The sequence below is a fragment of the Manihot esculenta genome, chromosome 5 (assembly GCF_001659605.2).
Source record: "Manihot esculenta cultivar AM560-2 chromosome 5, M.esculenta_v8, whole genome shotgun sequence".
Lineage (NCBI taxonomy): Eukaryota > Viridiplantae > Streptophyta > Magnoliopsida > Malpighiales > Euphorbiaceae > Manihot > Manihot esculenta.
The window spans coordinates 62,296-90,193 of record NC_035165.2 but is presented as its reverse complement, the minus strand read 5'-3'; the positions used below and the strand labels follow the sequence as shown (position 1 = coordinate 90,193).

Below are 27,898 nucleotides of genomic sequence, written 5' to 3'. Positions count from 1 at the left end.
TTGGAGTGGGACCCACGTGCACCGAATCTTAGGGCTGAGAGCTGATACGCCAAATTAGATGGGACAGCAGGGAAGTAAAACAAAAGCCTCACGTCTCAGGATATTAACATCTCCAGTGACCCCAACCAAAGTAATTTCATGGCGATTTCGACGTTTCCCTCTCCCACCACCTCATCCAACCTCGCCTCGACTCACTCTACGAGAGCTCACACACAGAGAAGTAACCTCTGGCCATGCGACTCTGGTTCTCTGCAATCTCCCTCTCCAGAGAGGACTCCTTGAGTTTTGTTCAAATCTCCGCTTCAATACTGTTTGATTGTACGAATTCTGCAATAGATGTCCGCCGATTCTCATGCCCCTAGTCCCAGGGGTCTTCTCTGCAATGCCGGCGCAGGGGCGGCTGCCGGTGCTCTTTTCTTTGCTTTAATCTTTTTTCCTTATTTTATGTTCTCGCTCTTGTTGGTTTGCCAGAAGATTGTACAAGAACAAGAAAGCCGAAAGTTTCTAATATGCTGTTCAAACAATAGTGTCAATCGATAATTTGGAATTGTGATTGTTTTTCTTCCCCCCCCCCTCTCAATTTTCTTAGTTTTTTGAATCTGGTGTTTGATCGTTGTTTTAATTTTATTGTTTATTTCTCTTTATATTTCGGGAGCGCAGGAGTCATCGCTGCAACATTTGTGTGTCCCTTAGATGTCATCAAGATTAGATTTCAGGTGCACGGGCTGCCGAAGCTCGATAATGGAAGTATTAAAGGTATGCTTCTCTCTTCACCTCTCACACATTATATATTGGTATCGAATCGCTTTGGCTCAGGAATTACCCATTGCATTCAAGGTCACAAATATTAGTTTTTTTTTTTTTTTTTTTTTGGAAAATAGGAATTCTATTTTCGTCTTATGCGGCAACCATGTTTATTAGTTTCTAATTCTTTAGGACATCAGACATTAAATTGAAATACAGTCTTAACAGTTGCTATCCATTTACTGTAGCTCATAAGTTTTTGCACACATGCATGAACAAAATGCAACTAAATATCAAATTTCCACTTTGCCAGGAAGTCTCATAGTGGGTAGTTTGGAACAAATATTCCAGAAGGAAGGGCTACGTGGCATGTACCGGGGCCTGGGTCCTACTGTGCTGGCATTGCTTCCTAATTGGGCGGTACGGGATATTCTTTACCGAATTTATTTCTTATTCATGCTTCTCGGAATGCTGATTTTCCACAAAAGAAGAAGGAAAAGAAGGAAAACAGCTAATCATGCTTCTTACTGATGTTGGTTCTTCTGTGTAAAAGGAAGAGTGAAAATTTTGGACTCCATGTTACTCTCTATGGTTCAAATAACTTTGTCTGCAAGAGCTTTTCATTAAAGTCAAGGTTGTTTCCAAGAATTGAAGGAATGAATCAATAAATTGTTTTTATTAAATTTATTAACTCTCTTTGAAATGTGTTGACTTATAGCAACTTGTAGCTTTGAAATAATTCTTTTAAAATGCAACATATTAGAAGCATCAGAGTATTCTTGAAGCACTGGGTCGACAAGTTTCCGAATTCTAAGCACAGCTTTGTTTAGGAAATGTAAAATGATTGATGGCTTGAGTTCCTAAATAATTGGGAAGGTGAAGGTGGCCATTGACAATTTATTTTATGTTACTTTAGTCTCTGTCTTGTTTTGACCTCATGTAACTTAATGAAAAGAGGGTAATTCAAAGGACCATTTATATATGCAACCTTGGAATTATTTATTTTTGTGCAAAGAATACAGAGGTGGAGTGTGGACTAAGTGCTGCAAGGAGTTCTTACAATAGGACTAGTTATAGGGATATGTTCAATGCTATTCATTTGGCTCTTTTTGGGAGTATATAGACGGAGTCAAGTTTGAGGATTTCAAAATTGAGAATATAGCAACACCTTGGAGTATAAAGTAAGGGGAGATGGTTGCGTTCTTTTCAAATATGGATAAAGGAACATTGTGTAGGGCATTTAATTTTGTAAATTTTGTTATCTAATAAGGAGACCCTTGAATTGTATTCCTTGGCTTATATTTGTTGCATCAATCTGTTGCTATTCTGATTTATTTATTTATTTTATATCAGTGGTATGCCCTGCAAATTCCTATGTTGTTCTGTTATAACCTTTGGTTATTTGAATTGATTAGTTGTACATTGGAAAGCTAAAGGATTTCCCCTTTTGATTGTTTGCTAGACCAATTATTTTAATGTAATTTATCTATTGGAATGGTGAAAACCAACTACTGGTAAAGAAACAGTGAAAGGAGAGGATAATTTGTTCAGGAAGTGAAATGTTAATGCCTCTTAATGATGTTGAGTAGACCATAATCAAATTGCTTGCCAGTTTGTATTTTACTTCTTAATCCAAAATTTACTATGCAGGAGGTTGTTTTAGGGGGGAAGATGTGATCTTTAAGCTACTTTACATAGTGGTCCTCTGCTCTGAGACATATCATTAGTGTGGCCACTGGTTTAATTTTAAGAACATTTAGGTGTTGGTTGATTCAGAATAATTCTCCCTCTTATCTTGTTTTCCTCATTTATTTTAGTGGCTCTATGCGGCTTGTAATTATCCCATTGTACAAATGACTCAATTTTGTAATTTTTCAGGTTTATTTTTCAATATATGAGCAGCTCGAAAGCCGTCTTTCTTCTAATGGTTAGTGCTTACATGTCCCTTTTATTAGGCATGATATAAATCGTGATTCACATTTCATTTTTCATCTGGTGCACACACTTTTGTGGAGGTCCCTTGTTTCTCAAGTGTTATTATGCTTTTCATTGTTTGTCTTTCTTAATTCCATATCTCATTGTTTCTGTACTGTAATACTGGTGCTTGTGTAGATGAGAATCATCTTTCAGTTGGTGCTAATGTGATAGCTGCATCTGGTGCTGGTGCTGCAACCACTATTTTCACAAATTCTCTTTGGGTTGTAAAGACAAGACTTCAAGTGCGTCCCACAAATTCATTTCCTCATTTCTATGTTAACCTGCTTATCAACCCATTAGCTTTAGTAGGGTACAAATTGTTTACAGGGGTGAGCATTCGGCTGATTCAGTTTGAAATTGAACCGAAAACTGAATCAAATTGAACTAGGGGAAACCAATCTAAATCATACTGGTCTAATTTGGTTCAATTTGGTTGGTTGAACTTTTTAATGAGATTTTTATTTTTTACACCTTATTTTAAGTATTCTATGATTTAATTGAAGTATTTCAACCTTGATTAGTATATGACCTTTCTATATTATCAAAATGACATAGTATCACTAACTAATTAGTTTTGCTTTTTTTTTTTTTTTTTTAATCAGAATTGAACCGAACCGAAATAATTGATTTTTAAAAAAATTAAAACTGAACCGAAAAGATTATAAAACCGAACTAAAAGGAGATTATATAACCGAATTGAAAAGATTATAAAATTGAAATGAATTTCTGAATTAATACAGTTTGGTTAGTTATTTCAGTTTGAACCGAATACTGGCCAACTCTTAATTGTTTATACCATTAGTGAATTTATTCCTTGCCCTTGATGTTTCTTTCAAAATCATACTGTAGCTGCAACCAGAAGGTTTGGGAGGGCGCTTGTGTGATCAAGAGGCAAGAGACTTGAGTTTCTTGTTTCTGTTATTGTTGCTTCTGATAATTGATTTCGCTTCAACTTGAAAGAGTTCGAATACTTTATCTTGAAAAAGTGACCTTTAACACATTTTACATTTTATGCAAAATAACCAAACTAAACAAATTCCTAAATTCATGCAATTGACATTATTTGGTAAGTGAAGTAGAATAATAGAAGAAGAATCAATGGAAGGGAGGTCATTTAGCTTGTCACTTGCAAGATTGAATATTTGTTGCATCTGTAAAATTTGAAAGCACTTTAATTCACTCTTCCTCTCTCCTTGAGCTCTCTAGACCCAGGGAATGAGAGCAGGCGTGGTTCCATATAGGAGTACTCTGTCTGCTTTGGGGAGAATTGCTCATGAAGAGGGTATTCGTGGGTTATACAGGTATAATTTTCTATGCCAAATTCAGTGAACTTGCATTTTATTCTTGTTTCAGAGATGAAACATGATACTGTTGTTGAGCTTTGTGTGCTGAGCAGTGGTCTTGTGCCTGCATTGGCTGGCATCAGTCACGTTGCCATTCAATTTCCAACATACGAGAAGATCAAATATCATTTGGCCAGTCAAGGTAAGTGATTGTCTGGTCGAGTCTTCAACAATATTGATCTGTAGAAACGAATTTCAAATTAAAGAGATTGTTGCAGATAATACTACAATGGATAAACTAAGTGCACGTGATGTTGCTGTTGCCTCATCTGTCTCAAAAATATTTGCTTCCACATTGACATATCCACATGAGGTATGTTGCTGCAAATTTCTCTCTCTCTCTCTCTCTCTCTCTCTCTCTCTCTCTCTCTCTCTCTCTGTATATATACATATATATATATCATTCCTCCCCTCACCAAGTTCAGCTAAAATAATGAGAAATTGAGGGTACTTGAATACTTTCACTGATTACATCAATTTTTCAAGGGGAGGAAAAAGGATATTTGAATACTTTCACTCCCCTCCACCAAGTTCAGCTAAAATAATAAGAAATTGAAGGATGTTTGAATGCTTTCACAGATTACATCAATTTTTTCAAGGGGAGGAAAAGGATGTTGGAACACTTATTGCTTGCTACTTAAAATTTTATTTCAATTTCAACCTTCTAAGCAGAACTTTTTTTTACCTGAATCAATTGACTGTCTACCACTAATTGTTACTAAAGAATATGTTTCTTTAAGTTTGTAGGTCTTCTTTTCACTGATTATGGAGCTAAATTGTCTGTCACCCGTCTGCAGGGCGTATTTTTTCGAGTAATTTTTCAAATCATGCATAATATAAAAAATAATTTTAAAATCATGCAAGATCCGAAAATATTTTTGGATCCTGTGTGTCAACCCAGCGTGTTCGGCAGTCAACACGCTAGTTCAGAAGTTCGACACCATGGGTGTCGAACTTTGCTTAATTCAGCTTGTTCGGCATTATGAGTGCTGAACAAGTTGATCCGTGCCACGGGAGCAGTGTAATATGCTCCCGTGGCTGCTAGCATGGCGTGTTCGGCACCTTACACAAGCTTCAAGGCTTCGTTAGGAATCTCTCAAAAAAAGAGTTCGACACTAATAGTGCCGAACTCGTTTCTTTATTTCGCATGCAGGTGCATGCAGAGCCACGCGTACCTGCATGCACAGCCCTAAAGCCAAAGTCTCCCTCTTCTTCTTCCTTTCCCCAATTTTCATCTAAATTTTTTAACCTCTTTTCCTCTGCAGCATCCTTCCTTCTCTTCTCCCTCTCCACGGTTTGCCATAAGCCTCCATCTCCAGCGCAAATCTTCTTCTCCAGCATACTCATCTCTATTCTCATCTCCTTCCACCGTAATCAGGTTTTTCTTTAATTTTTTTTTTAAATATATATATATAATTTTCTCACTTAATATATAAAAATAAAAGCAAAAATTAAAATATTAAATCTTAATTAAAAAATATAAAATATTTAAGATGAAGTAATATTGTTAATATAAGTTTTTATATAAGTTTTAGAAATTTGAAAATAGTTAATTTTTAGAAATTAAATAGTTAATTTTTTTAATGAGTTAATATTTTTGTTATAATAATTTTTGTTATAAATTTGTGTTAATATTTATTAAAAGTTAAATTTTTGAAAATAAATATAATTAAATAGGTAATAAAATTTAATAATTTTTCTCATAATATAATAATTTTATTTTTGAAAATATTTCATCCGTCTTATTTTTTATTATTTTAAAATTATTATTTATTTTATTTTTATATTATAATAATACATAAATTATATAGTATTAATTTTATTTTATGTTTAAGTTTTTGCAAATATTTTTAATATATAATAAAATTTAATATTTTTAAAATAAATAGTAATTAAGAAAATAAAATGAAATAATTTTTTTATAAATATAATAATTTTATTTTTGAAAATATTTCATCCGTCCTATTTTCTTATTATTTTAAAATTATTATTTATTTTATTTTTATATTATAATAATAAATAAATTATATAGTATTAATTTTATTTTATGTTTAAGTTTTTGTAAATATTTTTTAATATATAATAAAATTTAATATTTTTAAAATAAATGGTAATTAAGAAAATAAAATGAAATAATTTGTTTATTAATATAATAATTTAATTTTTTAAAATATTTTATCTGTCCTATTTTTTTTATTATTTTAAAATTATTATTTAATTTTTTTGTATATTATAATAATATATAAATTGAATAGTATTAATTTTATTTTACGTTTAAGTTTCGGTAAATATTTTGTAATATATAATAAAATTTAATATTTTTAAAATAAATATAATTAAGAAAATAAAATGTAATAATTTTTTTTAAAAATGTAATAATTTAATTTTTTAAATTATTTCATCCGTTTTAATTTTTTATTATTTTAAATTTATTTATTTATTTTATTTATATTATCAAAATATATAAATTTATTAGTATTAATTTTATTTTATGTTTAAGTTTTTTGTAAATATTTTTTAATATCTAATAAAATTTAATATTTTTAGAATAAATATAATTAAGAAAATAAAATGTAAGAATCTTTAAAAAATATAATAATATAAATAGTTTAAATATTTCATTCGATTTATATATAATTTTTATTTATTTAGAATTTTTATTTTTTTAATTTTAATTTTATAATAATATATAAATTGATTAGTATTAATTTTTTTTTATGTTTAAGTTATTTTAAGTAATTTTTAATATGTAATAAAATTTAATTTATTTAAAATAAATATACTTAAAAAATTCAATTAAATTGTTATAAATTTGTAAATTAAGAAGGATTGTAGAACAAGAAAGAGAAAAGAGAGAGAAGAAATTAAGATAAGAATTTGAGATGAGAAAAGAGAATAATTGTATTCATCCAAAAAACTGACAATGCCGTTCAGTACTGACTCATATATAATCATATTACTAACTAACTTGACAGCTAGGAATATTCCATCAGCTCATTAAGTAAATAACAACTAAAAGCATAAATGGTAAATAACAAAATGGATAGATTAAGCCTTGTTCTTTGGCCCAATGACACCTCTCTTCCTGAGCCCATAACCATGCTTCACAATTCCATCTAAGCCCTGGCCCGATTCTATGACATTACTCCCCCTTTTAAGAGACACCTTGTCCGCAAGGTGAAGTTCTGGAAATTGAGAATAGAGGAAAGTCAAATCCTCCCATGTGCTCTCATCTGGATGTAGATTAACCCATTGCACGAGTGCTTGCTTAACCAGTTGACCATTCCGAATGACTTCTCTCACCTGAAGAATTCCTGCCGGTTCTACCTTAGTAGTGCCATCTGTCGAACAGAGGGGAAGTGGAGTTGTCACAAGAGGATTTCCGACGGCTTTCTTCAGCAGTGATACATGAAAGACGTCGTGGATCTTAGCTTCTTCCGGCAACTTCAACTGGTAAGCCACCTCTCCTATTTTAGCCAAGATCTGATATGGGCCATAATATTTAGCACTTAATTTGAGATTTCGGCGAACTGAGACTGAGCTTTGCCGATATGGTTGTAATTTCAGGTATACGAAATCACCAACTTCAAAGGTTCTTTCCGATCTACCCTTATCGGCTTGCTGTTTCATTCTACTCTGAGCAAGCAGTAACTGATCTCGGATTAAGGAAGTCATATGCTGCCTTTGTTGAACAAATTCCTCAGCCGCGGCAGAAGGTGTGTGAAAATCAGAAATGAAATGGAAGACCGGAGGTTTTATCCCATAAAGAGCTTCGAATGGAGTCATTTTAAGACTGGAGTGGTAATTGGTGTTATACCACCATTCGGCGAGGCTCAACCAATTACTCCAAGCTGTCGGTTTATGGAAGCACATGCATCGGAGATAGTTTTCAAGGCACTGATTAACTCTTTCAGTTTGACCATCAGTCTGCGGATGATACGATGTAGACAACTGTAACTTAGTCTGTAATAGCTTAAAGAGCTCCTGCCAAAACAAACTAGTGAAGATCTTGTCCCGATCCGACACAATGGTGGAGGGTAATCCATGTAACTTAAAAATAGTGTCGAAGAACTGTTGAGCTACACTCTGGGCTGTGAAGGGATGCCGCAGTGGGACGAAATGGGCATACTTGGTAAATCTATCAACCACCACCAGAATGGTGTCTTTGCCATTGGAGCGAGGAAGTTGCTCGATGAAATCCATAGAAATGTGTTGCCACGCTGACTGGGGAACTGGCAATGGCTGTAGCAGTCCAGGATAAGCTACGTGTTCTGACTTACATCGTTGACACACGTCGCAGTTACCCACCCAATCCTTGACTGATTGTATCATATTAGGCCAGTAAAATAAGGTACTCAACCTCTTGTGGGTTCCTCCTACACCGGCATGCCCACCCAATGCAGAGTTGTGAGCATTATTTAGCAGCTGATCTTTCAATTTACTATCTTGACCGATATATAATCTTCCTTTGTAGTAAAGCAGGCCTTCTTGCAGGGAGTAATGTGGCTTAGCAACCGCATCAATTAGGAGGATTCTAATCATTTCCTTAACAGCTTCATCGTGTTCATAGCTGGTAAGTACCTCTTGGACCCAAGTAGGAACCACTGTGGAGATGAGCAAGTTCATTTCACCCATTTCTGTCCAGTCTCTTCTTGATAGGGCATCAGCGGCCTTATTTTCTTTCCCTTTCTTATAACAGATTTTGTAGTTCAAACCGAGAAGCTTAGTAATCCCTTTTTGTTGGATGTAGGTGTGTAGTCGCTGGGACAACAGGTGCTTGATTGCCTCTTGATCGGTCTTAATTATGAACTCTCCACAGTCAAGATAGTGCCTCCACTTCTGCACGGCTTGTATGATGGCTAACAATTCTTTTTCATAAATGGACAGCCCCTGATTTCGTTGGCTCAATGGTTTGCTCATAAATGCTATCGGCCTACCGTCTTGCATTAGAACCGCGCCAATACCAGTACTGCTTGCATCAGTCTCAAGCACGAACGTTTTAGCAAAGTCAGGAAGAGCTAAAACTGGTGCTGAACCCATAGCCTTCTTCAGTTCAAGAAAAGCCTGTTGTGCTTCATTCGACCATTCAAACGCGTCTTTCTTGAGAAGATTGGTCAATGGCCTAGCTATAGCCCCATACTGATAGATGAACTTCCGATAGTAGCCCGTTAACCCCAAAAATCCCCTCAAACTCTTGAGATTTGTTGGTACTGGCCAATTCTGCATAACCTCTATTTTACTGGGGTCTGTGTGTACACCGTTTTCATCAATTACATGACCCAAGTATTCAACTCTAGTCTGAGCAAAGGAACATTTTGACTGTTTGGCAAACAACTTGTGTTCACTAAGTATGTCAAAGACTTTCTTTAGATGGTTTAAGTGCTCCTCAAGAGTTCTGCTATATATCAAAATATCATCGAAGAAGACTAGAATAAACTGCCTCAAATAAGGCTCAAAGATTTGGTTCATCAAGGATTGGAAGGTAGCAGGAGCATTAGTCAAGCCGAAAGGCATTACCTTAAATTCGTAGTGCCCATGATGAGTTCGGAATGCTGTTTTGTAAACATCTTCCACTCTTACTCGAATTTGATGGTAACCGGCTCGCAAGTCGATTTTGCTGAAGAATCTTGCTCCATTTAATTCATCCAGTAGATCATCTATGACAGGTATTGGAAATTTATCTTTGACTGTCATCTCATTCAATTGTCTATAATCCACGCAAAAACGCCAAGTTCCATCTTTCTTCTTAACTAACAGGACTGGAGAAGCGAAAGGACTGTGACTACATTGAATCACTCCAGTGTTGAGCATTTCTTTTACCTGTTTTTCTATTTCCGTTTTCTGAAAATAGTTGTGGTGATAAGGTCTGATGTTAACAGGTTTTGTGTTGGGCAGGAGATTAATAGCATGGTCATGTGATCTTTCCGGAGGCAGAGCCGTAGGTGTTGCGAAAATGGTCTCATATTGCTGCAATAATGCCTGAACTGGTTCTGCTATTCCGGTGTTCAACTGATTTTCCACCGTGGGTTCTGTAATTTTGATGGAGAATAGCTGAGCAGGTAGTAACGCTCCCCCTTCTTTGATAAGCCTTGTCATCTTCTTCCCACTCACACAATGCAGCTCTCCTTGGTCTTGGATGCCCTGTAATTTAACCTCATTCCCATCTCTGTTGAAAGTAAGAGTCATGCCCACAAAATCAAAAAGCAAAGGATTATACATGATCATCCAATCCACTCCTAATACAATATCATACCCAACCACTGTAAGAACCCGTAAATCAAAGGCGTACTCCTGTCCCTGCATATTCCATTTCATTCCCTGACATACTGTTTGGCTGAGTATTTGTTCTCCATTAGCTACTGTGACCGAAAGAGTAGCTGTCGTGACAATAGCTGCCTGCACTCTCGCAGCTATCCCAGCATTCATGAAACTATGGGTGCTGCCCGTGTCTAACAAGATTACCACAGGAACTCCATGAATGTTTCCCTTGATCCTCAGCGTATTGGGCGATTTCTGACCTGTTACCGCTGCGAGTGACAGTTCTCCTTTGAGATTTTCTCCTTCGGTTTCCTCACAGGTAAGTTCTTCTTGAACAATGTCATCTATATTGGCTTCCATAGCCAAGAGCGTCTTGTTCTTGCACTGATGTCCAGGGCTGAACCTATCACCACATTTAAAACATAACCCGGCAGCTTTTCTTTGTTCCCATGTATTGGTCTTCCCTCCCGAATCCTTATTAGTTTCTTCTTTCGGTTGCAGGATTGTGGGTTTTGGCGATGGAAAACTGATAGGATAGCTTGACTTCCCCGTAGTAATCTTACCCGGAATCAGTTTATGCCTCCTAAGGACAGCTTCAAACGATTGCTCCTGATATTTTGCTTGAGTGAAAGCCTGATTCAAGGTGATTGGTCTGTGTACCATTAACATAGCTCTGAGTTCCTCACTCAACCCACTTATAAAGCTCGAAATAAAGTATGATTCCGATAGCCCAGGATTGAATTTCTGCATTATTGCCTTCAGTTGCTCAAACCTTTCTTGATAACATACCACAGATTCAGCGCCCTGCTGCAGTTTGTTAAACTCAGCCACGATTTCCATGCTTGATTTCTCTCCAAACCTTTCACACAAATCTTTGGAAAACTGAGACCATGAGGAATTGGTTTGATCGCTGACCCATCCTTGAAGCCAATTGTCAGCTATATCACCAAATCGCATCGTCGCAATCTCAATCTGTTCTTCTTCTGCAATACTATAAAACCGAAAGTATTTTTCACATTTCCGAATAAAGTTCCTTGGGTTCTCACCATTAAAATCTGAGATTTCCACCTTGGGCATTTTTGCTCCCTTAGAGGAGTAGCTACCCTTTGTAGAGGTCGGGCTGTATCCTCCTTTGTCGGTTGTTTTGGGTGTAGGTAAAATTCCTTTACCTGTATTGGATTGAATCTCAGATCCTGAAGCTATTGTGTTAACGGTAACAGCAGCAGGTGAGTCTCTATTTTGCGAGATTTGATCCATCAATAACGTGAACTTGGATTCAAGATCTTCCATCCGTTTGGTTGATCGTTGCTGATTCTCCACTACTTGCTTCATGATTGTAGACTGTTCAGCGAGATTAGCAGATAATTGTTGAAATTGGGTTTCTAATTCCTTGATTGTCATTGTAATAGTCCCGGATCGATTGCTTAATGGTAGAAATTAAGCAACTAAGCTTTGATACCACTGTTATAAATTTGTAAATTAAGAAGGATTGTAGAACAAGAAAGAGAAAAGAGAGAGAAGAAATTAAGATAAGAATTTGAGATGAGAAAAGAGAATAATTGTATTCATCCAAAAAACTGACAATGCCGTTCAGTACTGACTCATATATAATCATATTACTAACTAACTTGACAGCTAGGAATATTCCATCAGCTCATTAAGTAAATAACAACTAAAAGCATAAATGGTAAATAACAAAATGGATAGATTAAGCCTTGTTCTTTGGCCCAATGACACCTCTCTTCCTGAGCCCATAACCATGCTTCACAATTCCATCTAAGCCCTGGCCCGATTCTATGACATAAATCTAGTTTTTTTTTTTTTATATCTTTGGTATTATTCCAATTACATTAACACCACCCTATTTTCTAAATTTTTTTTTTATGTAGTGTTAAATTTGTTGTGATTTTTGGATAGAATATTTGTTGTGATTTTTTGGATAGAATAATTGTTGTGATAGAATATTTGTTGTGATTTTTTGGATATAATATTTATTGTGAAAGAATATTTGTTGTGATTTTGAATAGAAGATTTGTTGTGATTGTTGGAAAGAATATTTGTTGAAATTTTTGGATATAATATTTTTGAATTAGTAGTATTTGTTGTGATTTTTGGATAGAAACATTTGCAGAATGTGTATATTATTGGGGTGTTAAATTATATTATGTTATTTAGTGAATAAATGGTGTTTGATTATTATTAGTGAATTTGAATATAATAAAGTTGGTGAATGTTTACTAGAATAGCATTTCATTGTGGTGTGATAATATCGATTATTTTGTATCATTAGATATGGAAGAAAAACGCAACCGTCATGACCGCCGTGATTATATTTTACCCGGTCCCAATGAGCCATCGTTGCTATATGGACAGGCCGAACATCGGTCTGAGGCTATATGGCAACAGACTATAGAAAGTGGAGCGATAGATTGCCGAAGAACGGGTACAATTTTACATTTGGACGATATTCCAGATCAAATAATACCTCACCTGCGGCAGACGGGTTTTTATGGCGTAATACAGTTATGTTTTTTTGCATTGGATTGACACTTAATTACGGCCCTTGTTGAGCGTTGGCGACCAGAGACACATATATTTATGTTTTCCAAAGGGGATATGACCATAACCCTTCAGGATGTGGGGCTAATAACCGGGTTGCCGGTTAATGGTGCAGCAGTAACAGGCTGATCACGCCACCATTGGCCATCAGTTTGTGAGGCATTATTAGGTGTCGTTTCACCTAATAATGCCATAAGAGGGTGTTATCTGAAAATGAACTGGCTAGCTGAGGAGTTTAGTCAACTTCTAGATGATGCTGATGAGAAAGTTGTACATAGGTTCGCAAGAGCATACATTATGAGGGTCATTGGATCCATTTTTAGTGATACATCTGCTTTGCGTCTAGCCGATCTTGAAGAAGCCGGCAATTATAGCTGGGGTGGGGCATGTTTGGCATGGTTGTATAGACAGTTATATAAACGACAAATTCTGAAGTTATGCAGATGGTTGGTCCCTTATTCATAGTTCAGATATGGGCATGGGACCGGATCACAGCAGTATCGCTGGCACTGTTCAACAGAGTACCACATCATGATGCTCCATTAGGCAGCAGGTATGTGATATTTTATAATTGTTAAATTTTATTTTAAATTTAATATTTAAAGAAATATTTACTAATATAATTTGTTGTGCAGGTGGAGTAATGCCAGACATATAACGGAGGTTGTCACCCACGTACTCCTGGAGTTGCGTTATCAGCTTGATAGATTATTACCCGAGCAGGTTATAATCTTAAGAAATGAACTAATATTTTTTAGCTACATTAATTTGCGCATAGCAATTGAATGTTCATTGCAGGTAATTTGGGAGCCGTACACTGATGCCCTGATTCAGTCGCTACCCAAATATTGTCGCCAAGGATGAGAAATTTGGATGGCTGTTGTCCCACTAATCTGCTTTCATATTGTAGAGTGGCATCAGCTGGATCGGGTCATGCGACAGTTTGGAATGCAGTAGCATATTCCTGCTGAACCTCAACAGTCTGCTGCACTCCATGATGTTGATTTGCGGAAGAGCGACACAAACTGGGCAGAAGTGCACTCTCACTGGATCGCGCGCTGGAACACTTGGGATAGAAGAATAATAACTGGCCCGCCAGCAATAGAGCCACTCAATTTCCATTCAGAGTATATAGAGTGGTACCGTAGGGTGTCCAGATGCTAGATTTCAGTTAAGGGAGCGGCAATGGGAACGAGGGTAAAAAAATTATTGATTTTTGATTTTTTTTTAAGTCATTTTCAACAATAATAACAGCGTATTCTAAATAATATAATTGCTTATATGTTGTGCAGGAGATGGTCTGGAGCACATGTACGCTATTGCTACCAATTCTACTACTGGGAGCATGACAGCTATGTTCGACCTCATATAGTCTGTTTCTTTCTGTATGATGGAGGAGAGGCGGCAAACACAATTGCCAGCTCCACATCCAGCACCTGTTGCACCGCTCAACATGGATGACTCAGATGACCCGCCTATCCCAGATTCCTTTTCACGTGCTAGTAGGGGGATAACTCTTGGACATGATAGGGGCCGTAGAAGGGATCACACCCAAACAGAACAAGGTGATAGGGATGTGCATCCAGTGCCCCCCTATACAGTATCATCAGTCACAAGGATTACACGAAGATGCTCCAAGCTCATCTCAGGTATCTTCTATGTTTTATCCTTCACATAGTCAGTTCATGGGTTGGACGCTTGGACCACATACAATGTCTTCATTTAGTCTCGGTGCGTATGGTGTACCATATATGCCAATAGGATCAGTGTTTCCTGCATTTGTTTCAGAGCATGCGCCTGAGCCTTCAACTTCGAGACAGTTTTACATGTCAGGCGGAAGTACAGAGAATATGTTTGCAGGATATAACGCTGGATTAGGATATGGCCAGACTGGTGTCGGTCATTTTGGTCAGTCCGATTCTTTTGGTGCTGTGGTGCAGAATCCAAATGTCAATGCGCCGACACAGGATGATGTGGATCCTCAACAGTTCTTAGCGTCGGGACCATGGCGAGGTCGCTTGCAGGCTCCACATGAGAGGATGCATCGAGGATGTGGCACTGGTAATCATAACTGACTGTGAGTTGAATATGTCTGTAAACAGTGTTATAAGTAAATTCTTTTAATTTTGATTAAGTATGTTTTTTCCCTTTTTTGGGAATTGGTGAGCATATTTTAATATATTGATTGATTCTTATTATTCACTATCATTATGGGCAACGCAGGTTGCAATTACACATGATAGGTTCTTCTTGGGCACTTGAGGTAGCTGCTTCTTAGTTTATTCCACATGTGAAATTGATGCATGTAATTATTTCCTTTGAATCCATTATGCTTTATGATAGGTTTTTGTTTGCATTTATTTAAATTAACTATTTCGCAGTTGAACTATAACTCTGTTTTTATCGTAGTGAGTTGTTGAATTTACTGTAGTAGAATCCATAATAAATTTATCGAAATACTACATATGAGTTTCTTACTCACAATATAATTTTGTTTGGGTTGATACAAATATGTTTGCAATCTTATTATTGTCTTGTTAGATTTATGCGTAATGGTTGGGTCTCCAATATTATGAGTTGATTGATTCAATATTTCCTTGTTTATGATCTCATATTACATTTTGAATTGATTAATTGTGGCTATCTAAGTATTAACATTAGTGAGTATCATTAGAATAAAACACATTTTAACATGTGTTGACACCTTGATTTGTTGTTCCTTTATAGGTTCAGATGATATTGGTGTGAAGATGAAAATGACTGCTGACAATGAAATGGGTTAGGAAAAGACTGATATTGTCGATCAAGCCTTGTAATTTTAATATTTAGCAGAGTTGAGTAGTTTTTTACATATTGAATTGATTTTGCCATTTTTCCATGTGAATAACGTTAGGAATTTGTAACCTTATGCTTTGGTATTATTCTGTTATGCTTTATGTTTTGATGCTTTTGCATGAATGGTTTGATTTCATCCACCGAAGAGGCGATTTAATTTTATTGTTTTTGTTAAGTTATGATATGATTTTCCTTCAGCATTACATGAATAATTATTGAAATTTCACAATTTGATTATAGAATTTCTTTTAAAAAAAAAAAGTAAAATAAACTTTATACTTCTAGCTAAGGGAGCATGACTCTTTACTTAAATTTTATATGTTAGTCATCAAAAAACATTATATAATATTAAAATTTTCAATACTAAATAACTTCATGAAATTGAGCCTATAAATGAGTTGGAGAGGTAAGAATATGCAATTTGAAAAACTTAGAATTTAATTAATGATATATTCAAATATTTCTCAATCCTTTTAATTCAAATTTCATATTATTCAATTCATCAAAGGAAAAACAAAGGAAATATTGAATCAGTGCGAGTACCAGGTGGAAATGTTTTGCACTATTACAAATCTATATGGAGTAATTTTTATGTTACACAACAAAAATACTTCATTAAAAATAACTTAATAATTAATTGAATTCTTTATAATATTTATCTACTTGATTCCTTACCAATACAAGTTTTCTTATTATGCCCCACCCTGCTATATATGGAACAATGGACTCTGGACGTTTCTTTTATTTTGTTTGACCTCTAGTTAATCTCATTACGTATTCTAGAAGACTTTGGCCGTCTCTTCTTCCTTGTTCTAGAAATGTCAGGCATGAGAGGAAGTCCATCTGCTACAGGCCAATAGTCAGGATGTCCAAGAGGATGGAACGTGTACACGTAACATTGGATAGTATAATCCAATTTATAATAGTAGTCAGATACAAATTGTTCGTAATCAATTAAATGTGACATGCATGCAGCAATAGCATGGGAACATGGTATCCGTAACTCCTGAAATTTGACACATGTGCATGTTTGATCCATGAGTTTGACCACTTGCTTTAGCCTGCCATTTGCAGTAATTATTTCGCAAACCATTGTTTGACTATTGAACCATCTCACTCTATGTGCATTTGCTTTGATTGTGTTAGCACACAGTGTATCACTACAATACTGACTAAAAACATAGCCTCTGCTTTGTTGATCCAAAAATGTTGTCCTCTGCATATCAAAGTAATGGACACACTGGAAAAATATTTTTTCAACCATTGCCGTTATTGGCAATGCTCGAAATCTTTTCATCATGCCATTTAGGGATTCTACCATGTTTGTTGTCATCACACTATACCTCTGTCCACCATCGTGTGATCTCGTCCATTTATCTAAATTTATCTTTACTGCCCAATCATATGATTCAGGGTGTACCTCCCGAATATTGTTAATTGCATCGTAAAACTTTCTTTTGTGATTTTCATTCGCTGATATAAATGACAAGTTCATAAAAGTAAAATTAGCATAAGTAAGATGTGACATTAAATTTAGAAAATTAGGCATACTTCGTATTGAAACATGAAACATACCTGCTTTGCGCAACGCTTCCTTTATTGCTGCATTTTTGAATGTCTTATTATAATTACTTAAAACATGTCTGATGCAGTAACGATGATGACCAGCTGGAGGTTGCCACCAATCTTTCTGCATCGCCTTTAGAATTTCAGCATGTCGATCTGAAATTACACACAAATCTTCTCGGTTGGTCACAAAGATCCTTAAGCAATCTATAAACTATGACCAATTGTCACCGTCCTCCTTGTCAACAATGGCAAAAGCTAATGGAAATAGTTGATTATTTCCATCGAGTGTAGTTACACACAGTATACACCCGGTGTATTTTCCATATAAAAATGTTCCATCGATTGAGATAACAGGTTGGCAATGTTTAAATCCCTCAATCGATTGCTAAAAACCCAAAACATACGGTCAAATACACGACACATCGGATTTAATTGCTCATTTATCCAATGTGGATTATCTTCAATCATGTATACTGTTTTTGGGTTAAAATGATGAAGAGCAGTCATGAATCTACGCAAACGACTGTATGATTCATCCCAACCCCCATAAAGCCTTGCAATTGCCTTCTGCTTAGCTTTCCAAGTTTTCTGATAAGACGGATTGTACCCAAATTTATCCCGCACTTCAGCTTGTAGGGTAGCACTTTTTATATCGGGCTGCTGTTCAATTAATGCAAAGATGAATGAACAAATGATATTTTCATCCAATTGACTATGATTTTTTGTCAACTGAGGATTTGTATATGTGTGCGGTCCACTGTATCTCGTAATTTTCCATATATCCTCTCATTCTTTCTTGGATGCTCGAAGCCTCCATGCATACCCACTATATTTGTCTTACACTTTATAGAATAAGTCTTCTCTCTTATTTCATGATAACAAAATTGATGATGATGTCTTAAATGATATTCTTTTGCAGCCGTAGCCACTGCATCTCTCGAAGAAAATATCATCCCAACTGAAAACTCTTTAGAAGGATCCCAAAAGGAACGACCTACTGGCCTATCATAAGGATCCACCCTCAGTAAATCGAAGTCTATTTCTGCGTATGGGGGAGGATGAACAACAGGCACAATAGGATTAGAAAATTGTGTGTTGTAATATCGAGACTCACTCCCGCTATCCTCCTGACCATTATTATCCTCATCATCCTCAGTAGACATCCATGAATCATCGTCATCCTCATCCTCATTCTCATCCTCATCCTCGTTCTCATTTTCTACTGTATCAGATAAATTAATTGACGGCCCTGCAAGACTATCAGATAAACCATAATCATCAACTACATTTTGCTCTTCACATGGTTCATCATTTGATTCCACAGTAGTTCTAGATGGACCAATATCAGTATCCTCATTTGTAGTATCAACACAACGAAGTATCTTAACATATATTTCTATACTAGGTATACCACCAATTTGATATAAGTAATTAAACATACTAGATACATCATCTTCACCCCATATCTCCATACATTCAAATTTTAAGGATCCATCCACAATTGTAGGCTTTCTAAAACTAATTGTAACAGCCCGAAAATCGAACTGCTACAGGCACTAGGATCCAGATCGACTTAAGGTCGCCGGGACCCGTAGTAAGCCTGCTATACTGTCTGTGTACCTGTGAAATCCTATACATGATCATACATTATCTGTCAAACCATTAAAAACTTTTCTTTCCTCCAGGGCTTAACCTGTGCATGCACTTTTCTGATCTATCAACTCATAATGTTAAGCCTGGTTTTCTCATATTCATTAACAATAAAAGAAACATACATAAACTGATCATGTGTCTACAACAAGGGATTACAACTCGTATAAGTCAAGTACAAAGCTACACACTATACATTATCTCTTTACATGTACATATCCACACTAGCTATTACATAACTCTGCTTTTTGCAAACCCTGCTGGACTCCCTCTGGACTCTGAACCTGCAAACCTGGGGGATAGGGGAGAGGGATGAGCTATACAAGCCCAATGAGCAGAACTATATAAACCATAAGTTGAAAACATGATCTCATGGACTGCACTACAGCACATCATCTCAGGGATCAGACATGACCACCAACAATCCCACTCAAAGGATGCCTGGCCTAGCCAGGTCTTACAACCTCAATTTGCCTGGCCCGGCCAGGTCTTACCACTCTGCCTGTCTGGCCCAGCCAGGTCTTACTATCTCTGCTGCCTGATCTAGTCAGATCTTACCTACAGATGGCTGTCTGGCCCGGCCAGGTCTTATAACAGAGTTTGGGCTATTAGAGTCGCCTTGGTCTATCCACAGCCTCATACACATCGTATATGCAATGCGTCAACTTCGTGCAACTAATGCAAACACCCTACTATACTCTTATGATGCATGACATATTGATAGAGCATATTTTAGTCCATTTTATCATTATGTTCTTGATGTTTATTTACATCTTTTCTGCTTAATTTTGTGGTTTTTAATTATGTTTTGCAGATATTAGTTGTAAAGAGACAATCTGGAGAAAATGCTCTTAAAACTGCCAAAAAGTGCCAAATATGGAAAGTGCCAAAAAAGGAAAGTTTCCAAATAAGGGAAGTTTCCAGAAAAGGAAAGTTTCTAAATGAGGAAAGTGCAGAAGCAAAAGCAAACAAGGAAAGCTCAGTCAGAAGATTATTTGAAATTCAAATCGCAGATCTTTCTTTCCTTGTTCAAAGATGTGCACACACTGCAGCAGTCATATCTTCCTATTTAGGCAACAAGATCTCAAAGAGATGCTCTTCCTCTTCTGCGTTCAACATTCAAATTTCAAAAGAGGCTCCACCTAAAAAGGAATGTATGGACAACATATCTTCCCCTTTGAAGATCAAAATTCGTGCATCCTTCCTATTCAGAAACAATCTGCGCGCTTTCCTCTTCTGAGAGCCATCTGCGCGCCACCTTCCTTTTCTGCAACAACTTGGGCAGCAAGTTGCACGTGGGCAGCACCTTGGGCAGCCTCTACACTAATTAGGAAGCAAGGTCAGCATCTAAACTTATTTAGGAAGCATAATATGCGCCTCCTTCCCTTTCTGAGACCAAACCGCGCGCACCAACTTCCTTCCGCAGTGCATTTTCGCGCAGCCTTCCTTCTGAAGCCGAAAAGCGCGATTCTTTCCTTTTCAGACACATCTTGGGCAGAAAATACCTCTTGGGCAGTAAGTATGACCTAGGGTAACACTTTTCAACTATAAAAAGCCACATAGGAAGCCTCTACAGGGCCCTTAAGCTCCCCTTGGGAGACACCTACGAAATTCACATCTCTTCTTCTACCTTTCTTCTTTTCTTTTATTTTTGGTTTGGTTTCAGCCATGAGAGGCTGAAATCTTTTATTCTAGTTGAAGAATTGGATCCACTTTGGTTTGGTTTCACCCTACTATACTCTTATGATGCATGACATATGCTCAAAATAGTTTAGTTCTGAAAAGAGAAGTTCCACTCACCTCTGGCTGACTCTGTACTAACGCTGCAGGTTCGGAAACAGTGCTCACTGCTGCTCTCTGGGGTTCCTCTGGTCCGTTCCTACACAGGTGGACTCAAATGAGGGACCAAACTAACTCAAGACCATCTCTAAGAAACTCCCCAAAAACCCTCTACAAGATCCCCAAACAATCATATAAAACATGCAAAAGAAAGCTGGACATGGCACTTTCGGCGGCAGGTTCGGCGGCCGAAACCCCTCTCTAGAGACGAAACTCATGCATGTTCGGCGGCACCTTCGGCAGCCGAAAGTCTCGTCCAGAGACGAAACTCAACCTTCGGCGGCCGAACCTTGCCTCCAGAGACAAAAGTCCCAAGTTTCGGGGGCAAGCTTTGGCAGCCGAAACTGCCTCCACAAGGGGTTCGGCGGCCGAACCTGGTTTTGCCCGCTGGGCAGAACCCTGCTCTGTTTCATGCAAACCTTTCCCCCAAACTTACCCAACATGCATATCAACTACTCCCTAACTAGCACATACCATAAAACATGCATAAAAGGGCCTAAAACTCACTTATCACCCCAAGAAACATACAAACAACACTTAAACATGCTTAACCACAAAATCATGCAAAACCTCAACCAAAACCCTATTCATGCATACTACCCATACAACTCCCATAAAACCTTCAAAAATCAGTAAAAAAGGTTCTGGATCCACCCTTACCTCCTTAAGAACTTGAGGATGAGTGATCCTAATGTGGAGATATGAAGAAAACCTCTTCTAAAGCTCCAAACTTCCAAACTTGCTATTTTTGCTCAAAACCTTCAAAACACACCAAAACTCTTAAAACCCTTGAAAGATTTGGTGAAAAACATGAAAAACATGAAAGTCAACTTGGGAGAGGCTGGAACTCACCTCTGGCTGCAAGTGGAGGAGAAATATCCTCCTTCCACCGACCTTTGGCCCTTAAATAGGTGGCTGGCCAGACCACCTTCGGCAGCCGAACGTGAATCCGAAACCATGCAATGTTCGGCGGCCGAAAGTGACCTTCGGCGGCCGAACCTTTGCATTTCTCCCTTGTTGCCTTGCTTTCAAAACTCCTTTTCCTTTTCACACTTAAACACATTTAAACCTCTTAAAAACACATATGAAAACATGACTTACCCTTCTCGAGGGTTCCGACACCCGAGATTCCACCAGACGACAGGAATTCCGAGGCCAGACTCGAGCCGGGTATTACATTCTCCTCCCCTTAAGAACATTCGTCCCCGGATGTTCCTCAAACAACGAAACACATAAACACATAGAAATGGGGAAAACCTAACCTTAAAACAGATATGGATATTGTTGGAGCATCGACTCCCGTGTCTCCCAAGTGCACTCTTCTAGATTATGGTGGTTCCACAGGACTTTCACCATTGGTATCTCCTTGTTTCTCAGCTTTCGAATCTGGGTGTCAATGATCCGCACTGGCTGCTCGACATAGGTGAGATCGCTTAAGATTTCCACCTCAGGCTCACGAAGAACCTTCTCTGGATCTGACACAAATTTTCTCAACATAGAAACATGAAATACCGGGTGAATTCGGTCCATTGATGCAGGTAAATCCAGCTTATACGACACAGGCCCGATCTTCTGTAAGATCTCAAAGGAACCTATGTACCGTGGAGCCAATTTACCCTTCTTTCCAAAGCGAACCACTCCTTTCATTGGAGACACTTTCAGTAATACCATATCCCCCTCCTGGAACTCTATCTGCTTCCTACTGATGTCTGCATAGCTTTTCTGCCTGCTTACAGCTGTTCTAATCCTCTCTCTGATTACATGCACTAACTTGCTGGTAATCTCAACTAACTCTGGCCCTGCAAGAGCCTTCTCTCCTACCTCTTCCCAGCAAACAGGTGTTCTGCACTTCCTCCCATACAGAGCTTCATAAGGAGCCATCCCTATGCTAGCATGATGGTTGTTGTTGTAGGCAAACTCCACCAGAGGTAGATGCTGCCTCCAAGAACCGCCAAAGTCTAACACACACATTCTCAGCATATCTTCTATGGTCTGGATGGTCCTTTCTGACTGACCGTCTGTCTGTGGATGGAAAGCAGTGCTGAAATCTAATCTTGTACCCATAGCAGCTTGCAGACTCCGCCAAAACCTGGAGGTGAACTGCGGTCCTCTATCTGATACTATCGACACTGGAACTCCATGCAGCTTGACTATCTCTTCTATATAGACCTGCGCTAACTTGTCCACAGAATAGTTGCTCCTGACTGGAATGAAGTGAGCAGATTTTGTCAGTCTGTCCACAATCACCCATATGGAGTCTAGCCTGTTGGACGTCGCCGGTAACCCCACTACAAAATCCATAGCTATGTTCTCCCATTTACACTCTGGAATCGGCAGTGGGTTAAGCATTCCAACCGGCTTCTGGTGTTCTAGCTTCACCCTTTGACATGTCTCGTAGGCTGACACAAACTGTGCCACTTCCCTCTTCATTGCTGGCCACCAATACACCCTTCTTAGGTCTTGATACATCTTGGTGGCTCCAGGGTGAACGCTATACCTCGCACTATGAGCTTCCCTCATAATGTCTTCCTTCAAACTGCTATCATCTGGTACACATAATCTCTTACCGTGCCGAAGAATCCCCTCACTGTCAAATCTGAACTCTGCACTGTTGCCAGACTGAACAGTCCTGGCAATCTTCACTAACTCAGGATCTTCGTGCTGTTTCAGAGCCACTTGCTCTAGAAACACTGGTGTAACTCTCATCTGTGCAATCAAAGCACCTGTACCAGATAACTGCAACTGTAGCCCTTCATCCATGAGTCTGTAAAAGTCCTTCACCACCGGTCTTCTCTCTACTGTAAGGTGGGATAAACTGCCAAGTGACTTCCGGCTTAAGGCATCAGCTACAACATTAGCCTTACCCGGATGATACTGAATTTTACAATCGTAATCACTGAGCAATTCTACCCACCGCCTCTGCCTCAAGTTTAACTCTCTCTGACTTAAGATGTGCTGCAGGCTCTTATGATCCGTATAGATCTCACACTTTACCCCATAGAGGTAATGCCTCCACATCTTAAGTGCAAAGATAACAGCTGCCATCTCAAGATCGTGTGTCGGGTAGTTCAGCTCGTGCCTCTTAAGCTGTCTAGAAGCATAAGCTATCACTCTGCCATTCTGCATTAACACACAACCTAATCCCACTCGGGATGCGTCACAGAACACTGTGAAATCATCATCACTGTTCGGCAGAGCTAACACCGGTGCTGAAGTCAACCGTCTCTTCAACTCTTCAAAACTCTCATCACAATCCTCTGCCCATACGAACTTCTGATTCTTCCTAGTCAGTCTGGTCATAGGAGCAGCTATCTTCGAAAAGTCCTGAATGAACCTCCGATAGTAGCCTGCCAAACCCAGAAAACTCTTGATCTCTGTCACTGTCGTGGGTGTAGGCCAATTGGCTACTGCCTCTACCTTCTTGGGATCTACTGTTATTCCTTCCTCTGAGACTACATGACCCCAAAAAGGCAATGCTCCTTAGCCAGAACTCGCACTTGGAGAACTTGGCATACAAGCCATGCTCTCTCAAAGTTTGCAAAACTACCCTCAGATGCTGGGCATGCTCCTCCGCATTCCTGGAGTACACCAAGATATCATCTATAAAGACGATCACAAAACGATCCAAGTACTCCCTGAAAACCCTGTTCGTGAGATCCATGAATGCTGTAGGGGCATTAGTCAACCCGAACGGCATCACTAGGAACTCATAATGCCCATATCTGGTTCGGAAAGCAGTCTTGGATACATCTCCTTCCCTAATCTTCAACTGGTGGTATCCGGATCTCAGATCTATCTTAGAAAAGCAACCTGCTTCTGTCAGCTGGTCGAATAGATCATCGATCCTGGGTAAATGAGACTTGTTTTTGATAGTGACTTTGTTCAACTGCCTGTAGTCGACACAAAGTCTAAGAGGTCCATCCTTCTTTCTGACAAATAATACTGGAGCACCCCAAGGGGAGGTACTCGGGCGGATGAAACCCTTAGCTACCAAATCCTGTAACTGCTCTTTCAACTCTTTCAGCTCTGCTGGTGCCATCCTGTAGGGAGGAATAGAGATCGGTCTGGCACCGGGCATCAACTCTATCTCGAACTCTATTTCCCTATCAGGTGGTAGTCCTGGAAGCTCTTCAGGAAACACATCTGGGAAGTCTCGAACAACTGGTACTGAGGATGGTTCCCTAACCTGACTGTCTAGCTCTCTCACATAAGCTAGGAACCCCTGACACCCCTTCCTTTACATCCTACAAGCCTGGAGGGCTGATATCAAACCCCTAGGTGTCCCTCTCTTGTCTCCTCTGAAGACACACTCTGACCCATCCTGGTCTTTGAGACTCACTACCTTGTCCCTGCAGTGCAAGGTAGCGCTATAGGTAGATAACCAATCCATCCCTAGAATGACATCAAAATCTGTCAACTCTAGAACCACAAGGTCAGCTGGAAGGCATTTATCCTTTATAAACACTGGACTGAACTGACAGACTGACTCTGCCAATGATGGGTCACATCTAGGTCCACTGACCCAGAGAGGACACTCTAACTCGGATACAATCAACCCCAATCTCTCTGCGGCTCTAGAAGAAATGAAAGAGTGAGAAGCACCGGGGTCCATCAAAGCATACACCTCTGAACACCCAATGATGAGATTACCTGACACCACTGTGTTCGAAGTGTCTGCCTCCTGCTGAGTCATGGTGAAAATCTGTGCTGGAGCTGACGGACCTGCACCTCGGGAACCCATCCCTGATGAAGAGGCTGCCCCTCTTCCTCTACCTCTGCCACTGCTTGGTGGACGGGCTGAAGCTGCTGACTGGACGACACTACCTGCGGTCATCTGCTGGGATGGTGCAACCAAAGTCGCCTGAGGACATTCCCGTGCATAATGTCCCTCCTGCCCACATCTATAGCAGGCTGTAGATCCCAACATACAAGCTCCTCTGTGCGGTCTCCCACACATAGTGCAAACTGGAAGATCTGTGCCAGAGCTGGAGCCGCTGCTCATTCCCAGACCCGTCTTAATCCTATTCCAGAACTTGCCTCTCTTTCCTCTGAGTTTATCCCATCTCTTTTTGCTCGCACTTGCCGTACTCTGTGAGGAGGAACCTGGTTTAGCACCAGAAGACTGTGCCTTTAATTGCTTGACTACACCCTGACTTATGGCACTAGCCTCCATCTTTCTAGCAGCATCCACAATAGAGTGGAAACTCTCCTTCTCCGCATGGAGAATCAAGGAGAAATACCTGGGATGAAGCCTCGTGGCATATCTCTTTGCTTTCTTCTGATCCGTATCATACGCCTGACCCACGTATGGTAACAATTCCAAGAACTTATCTGTATACTCATCAACGCTCATCTCCTCCGTCTGTCTCAACTGCTCAAACTCCACAACCTTTAGCTCCCTAGAACTGTCAGGGAAAGCCCACCCAGCAAATTCGTTGGCGAACTCTTCCCATGTCATGCTGTCTATTCTGGGGTCCACATAGTTCTTGAACCATTCTCTGGCTTTCTTACATTTTAATGTGAACCCTGCCATCTCAATGGCCCTGCTCTCATCTGCTCCCAACTCACTTGTTATCATTCTGACTGCACTGAGATACTCAAAGGGATCATCTCCCGTATTGAATTTAGGAGCATCCAACTTTAAGTACTCCGTCATCTTCACCTTCGTTCCCCCTGAAGAACTAGGTTGTGCGTCAACAACAGGGGCTGCTGGTTCAGGTGGTGGTGGTGGAGGTACTATTTCTCTGGATTCAGGCGATGCTGAACTTGGATGAAAAGGTGGGGGTGGATACATATGATATGGTGGATAAAAGGAAGGATAGGGCATATATGGCATGTAGGGTGGATATAGGGCAAAGCTGAAGTAATCCGACGTGCCTCCCATCGGATCCCCTGGGCCCTGTGGAAAGGGTGGATAACCAAACCCCGAGGCCTGTGCGCCTCCCTGGGACTCCCCCATACCTTCTTCTGACCTTCCTATACCCATGCTGTCATCTCTACTCTGATCACCCTCCAACACACCTCTCTCTTCTGCTGACCTTCCCCCTCTACTTACTCCTCTTCTGCTCTCGTCAGAAGACCTTCTAGGGTCTCGTGACGTTCCCTCCCTGCTTGACCTGTGAGTCCTTGCCCTTGGCAATGCAGGAGGACGAGCAGCTGTACCCTCACTTTCAGGTGGGACTCCAGTCAATCTCGCGGATCAACGAGTTCCTCGCATCTTAACTCTCTCTGGAAACAACACATAACAGAGCACATAAGCAACACATAGAGGAAAACAACACATGCATCATGGCATTGCACATCATCAGCAGATAGACAGGACTAACATCCTATCCTAGTGGACATGTTTTCCTATTGTGCTTGACCCACTAAACCTCTATGAGCCCAACTCTAGCTATAGGTCCGACCATGTGAACCTAGGGCTCTGATACCAATCTGTAACAGCCCGGAAACCGAACTGCTACCGGCACTAGGATCCATGTAACGACCCGAAAATCGGACCGCTACCGGCGCTAGGATCCGGGTCGACTTAAGGCCGCCGGGACCCGTAGCAAGCCTGACATTAAACCTGTAAACCTGTATAATCTCATACATGATCAACAATCATACATAAAAATTTAAAACTTTTCTTTACATGAACATCAACCAAACTCAACCTGTGCATAAACATTAACATAACATTGATCCCTCTGTGGGATCTCATCAGTGCCCCCAAGGGGTGACATAACATACGTTGAGTTGGTTTACATAAACATCGTAAAAATCTCTAAGATCATGTGTAAAAGGGATAACACAATCTATGGTCAAGCACACACTAACATCCATAAACCTTATTACATAACTATACGGTACATTTACATTACAATTTGATCATGTCCATAACTAGCTATTACATAAGCATGACTTCTTTACTTTATCCGGACTCCCGCACTATACCGTACCTGCAAGCCTGGGGGTAAAGGGAGAGGGGTGAGCTAAAAGCCCAGTGAGTAGAGCTAGTAAAACACATTAACACTATGCTCAAATGGAATGCATCATAACACAGACAATTCACATAAGGGTTGGGTGAACTTGTCACCAATTAGTCCAAGCTAACATAGTGCCAGGCCGTAGCATGGGGTCCT

The 27,898-nt window shown here is 39.2% G+C and overlaps 1 protein-coding gene across 18 annotated transcripts; it reads left to right on the top strand.

Moving 5' to 3' along the window:
• The first annotated feature begins 66 nt into the window (after window positions 1-66).
• On the top strand, window positions 67-18,801 carry LOC110615578 (nicotinamide adenine dinucleotide transporter 1, chloroplastic). 18 transcript variants are annotated; one of them, XM_043956471.1, is made up of 16 exons: window positions 67-406; window positions 661-756; window positions 1,058-1,164; window positions 2,623-2,671; window positions 2,857-2,963; window positions 3,928-4,022; window positions 4,118-4,206; window positions 4,283-4,377; window positions 5,330-5,442; window positions 12,613-13,434; window positions 13,517-13,604; window positions 13,680-14,078; window positions 14,174-14,530; window positions 14,608-14,958; window positions 15,105-15,186; window positions 15,609-15,856. In XM_043956471.1, exons 1-10 carry the CDS (start codon window positions 337-339, stop codon window positions 12,638-12,640), a joined length of 849 nt encoding a protein of 282 aa, XP_043812406.1. In that variant the 5' UTR covers window positions 67-336; the 3' UTR covers window positions 12,641-13,434; window positions 13,517-13,604; window positions 13,680-14,078; window positions 14,174-14,530; window positions 14,608-14,958; window positions 15,105-15,186; window positions 15,609-15,856. The 18 variants fall into 18 exon arrangements, with proteins under 18 accessions (XP_043812406.1, XP_043812405.1, XP_043812402.1 ...); XM_043956470.1 differs by having other exon boundaries at window positions 14,174-14,942; window positions 15,105-15,144; XM_043956467.1 differs by having other exon boundaries at window positions 14,174-14,958; window positions 15,105-15,144.
• Window positions 18,802-27,898: the final 9,097 nt, after the last annotated feature.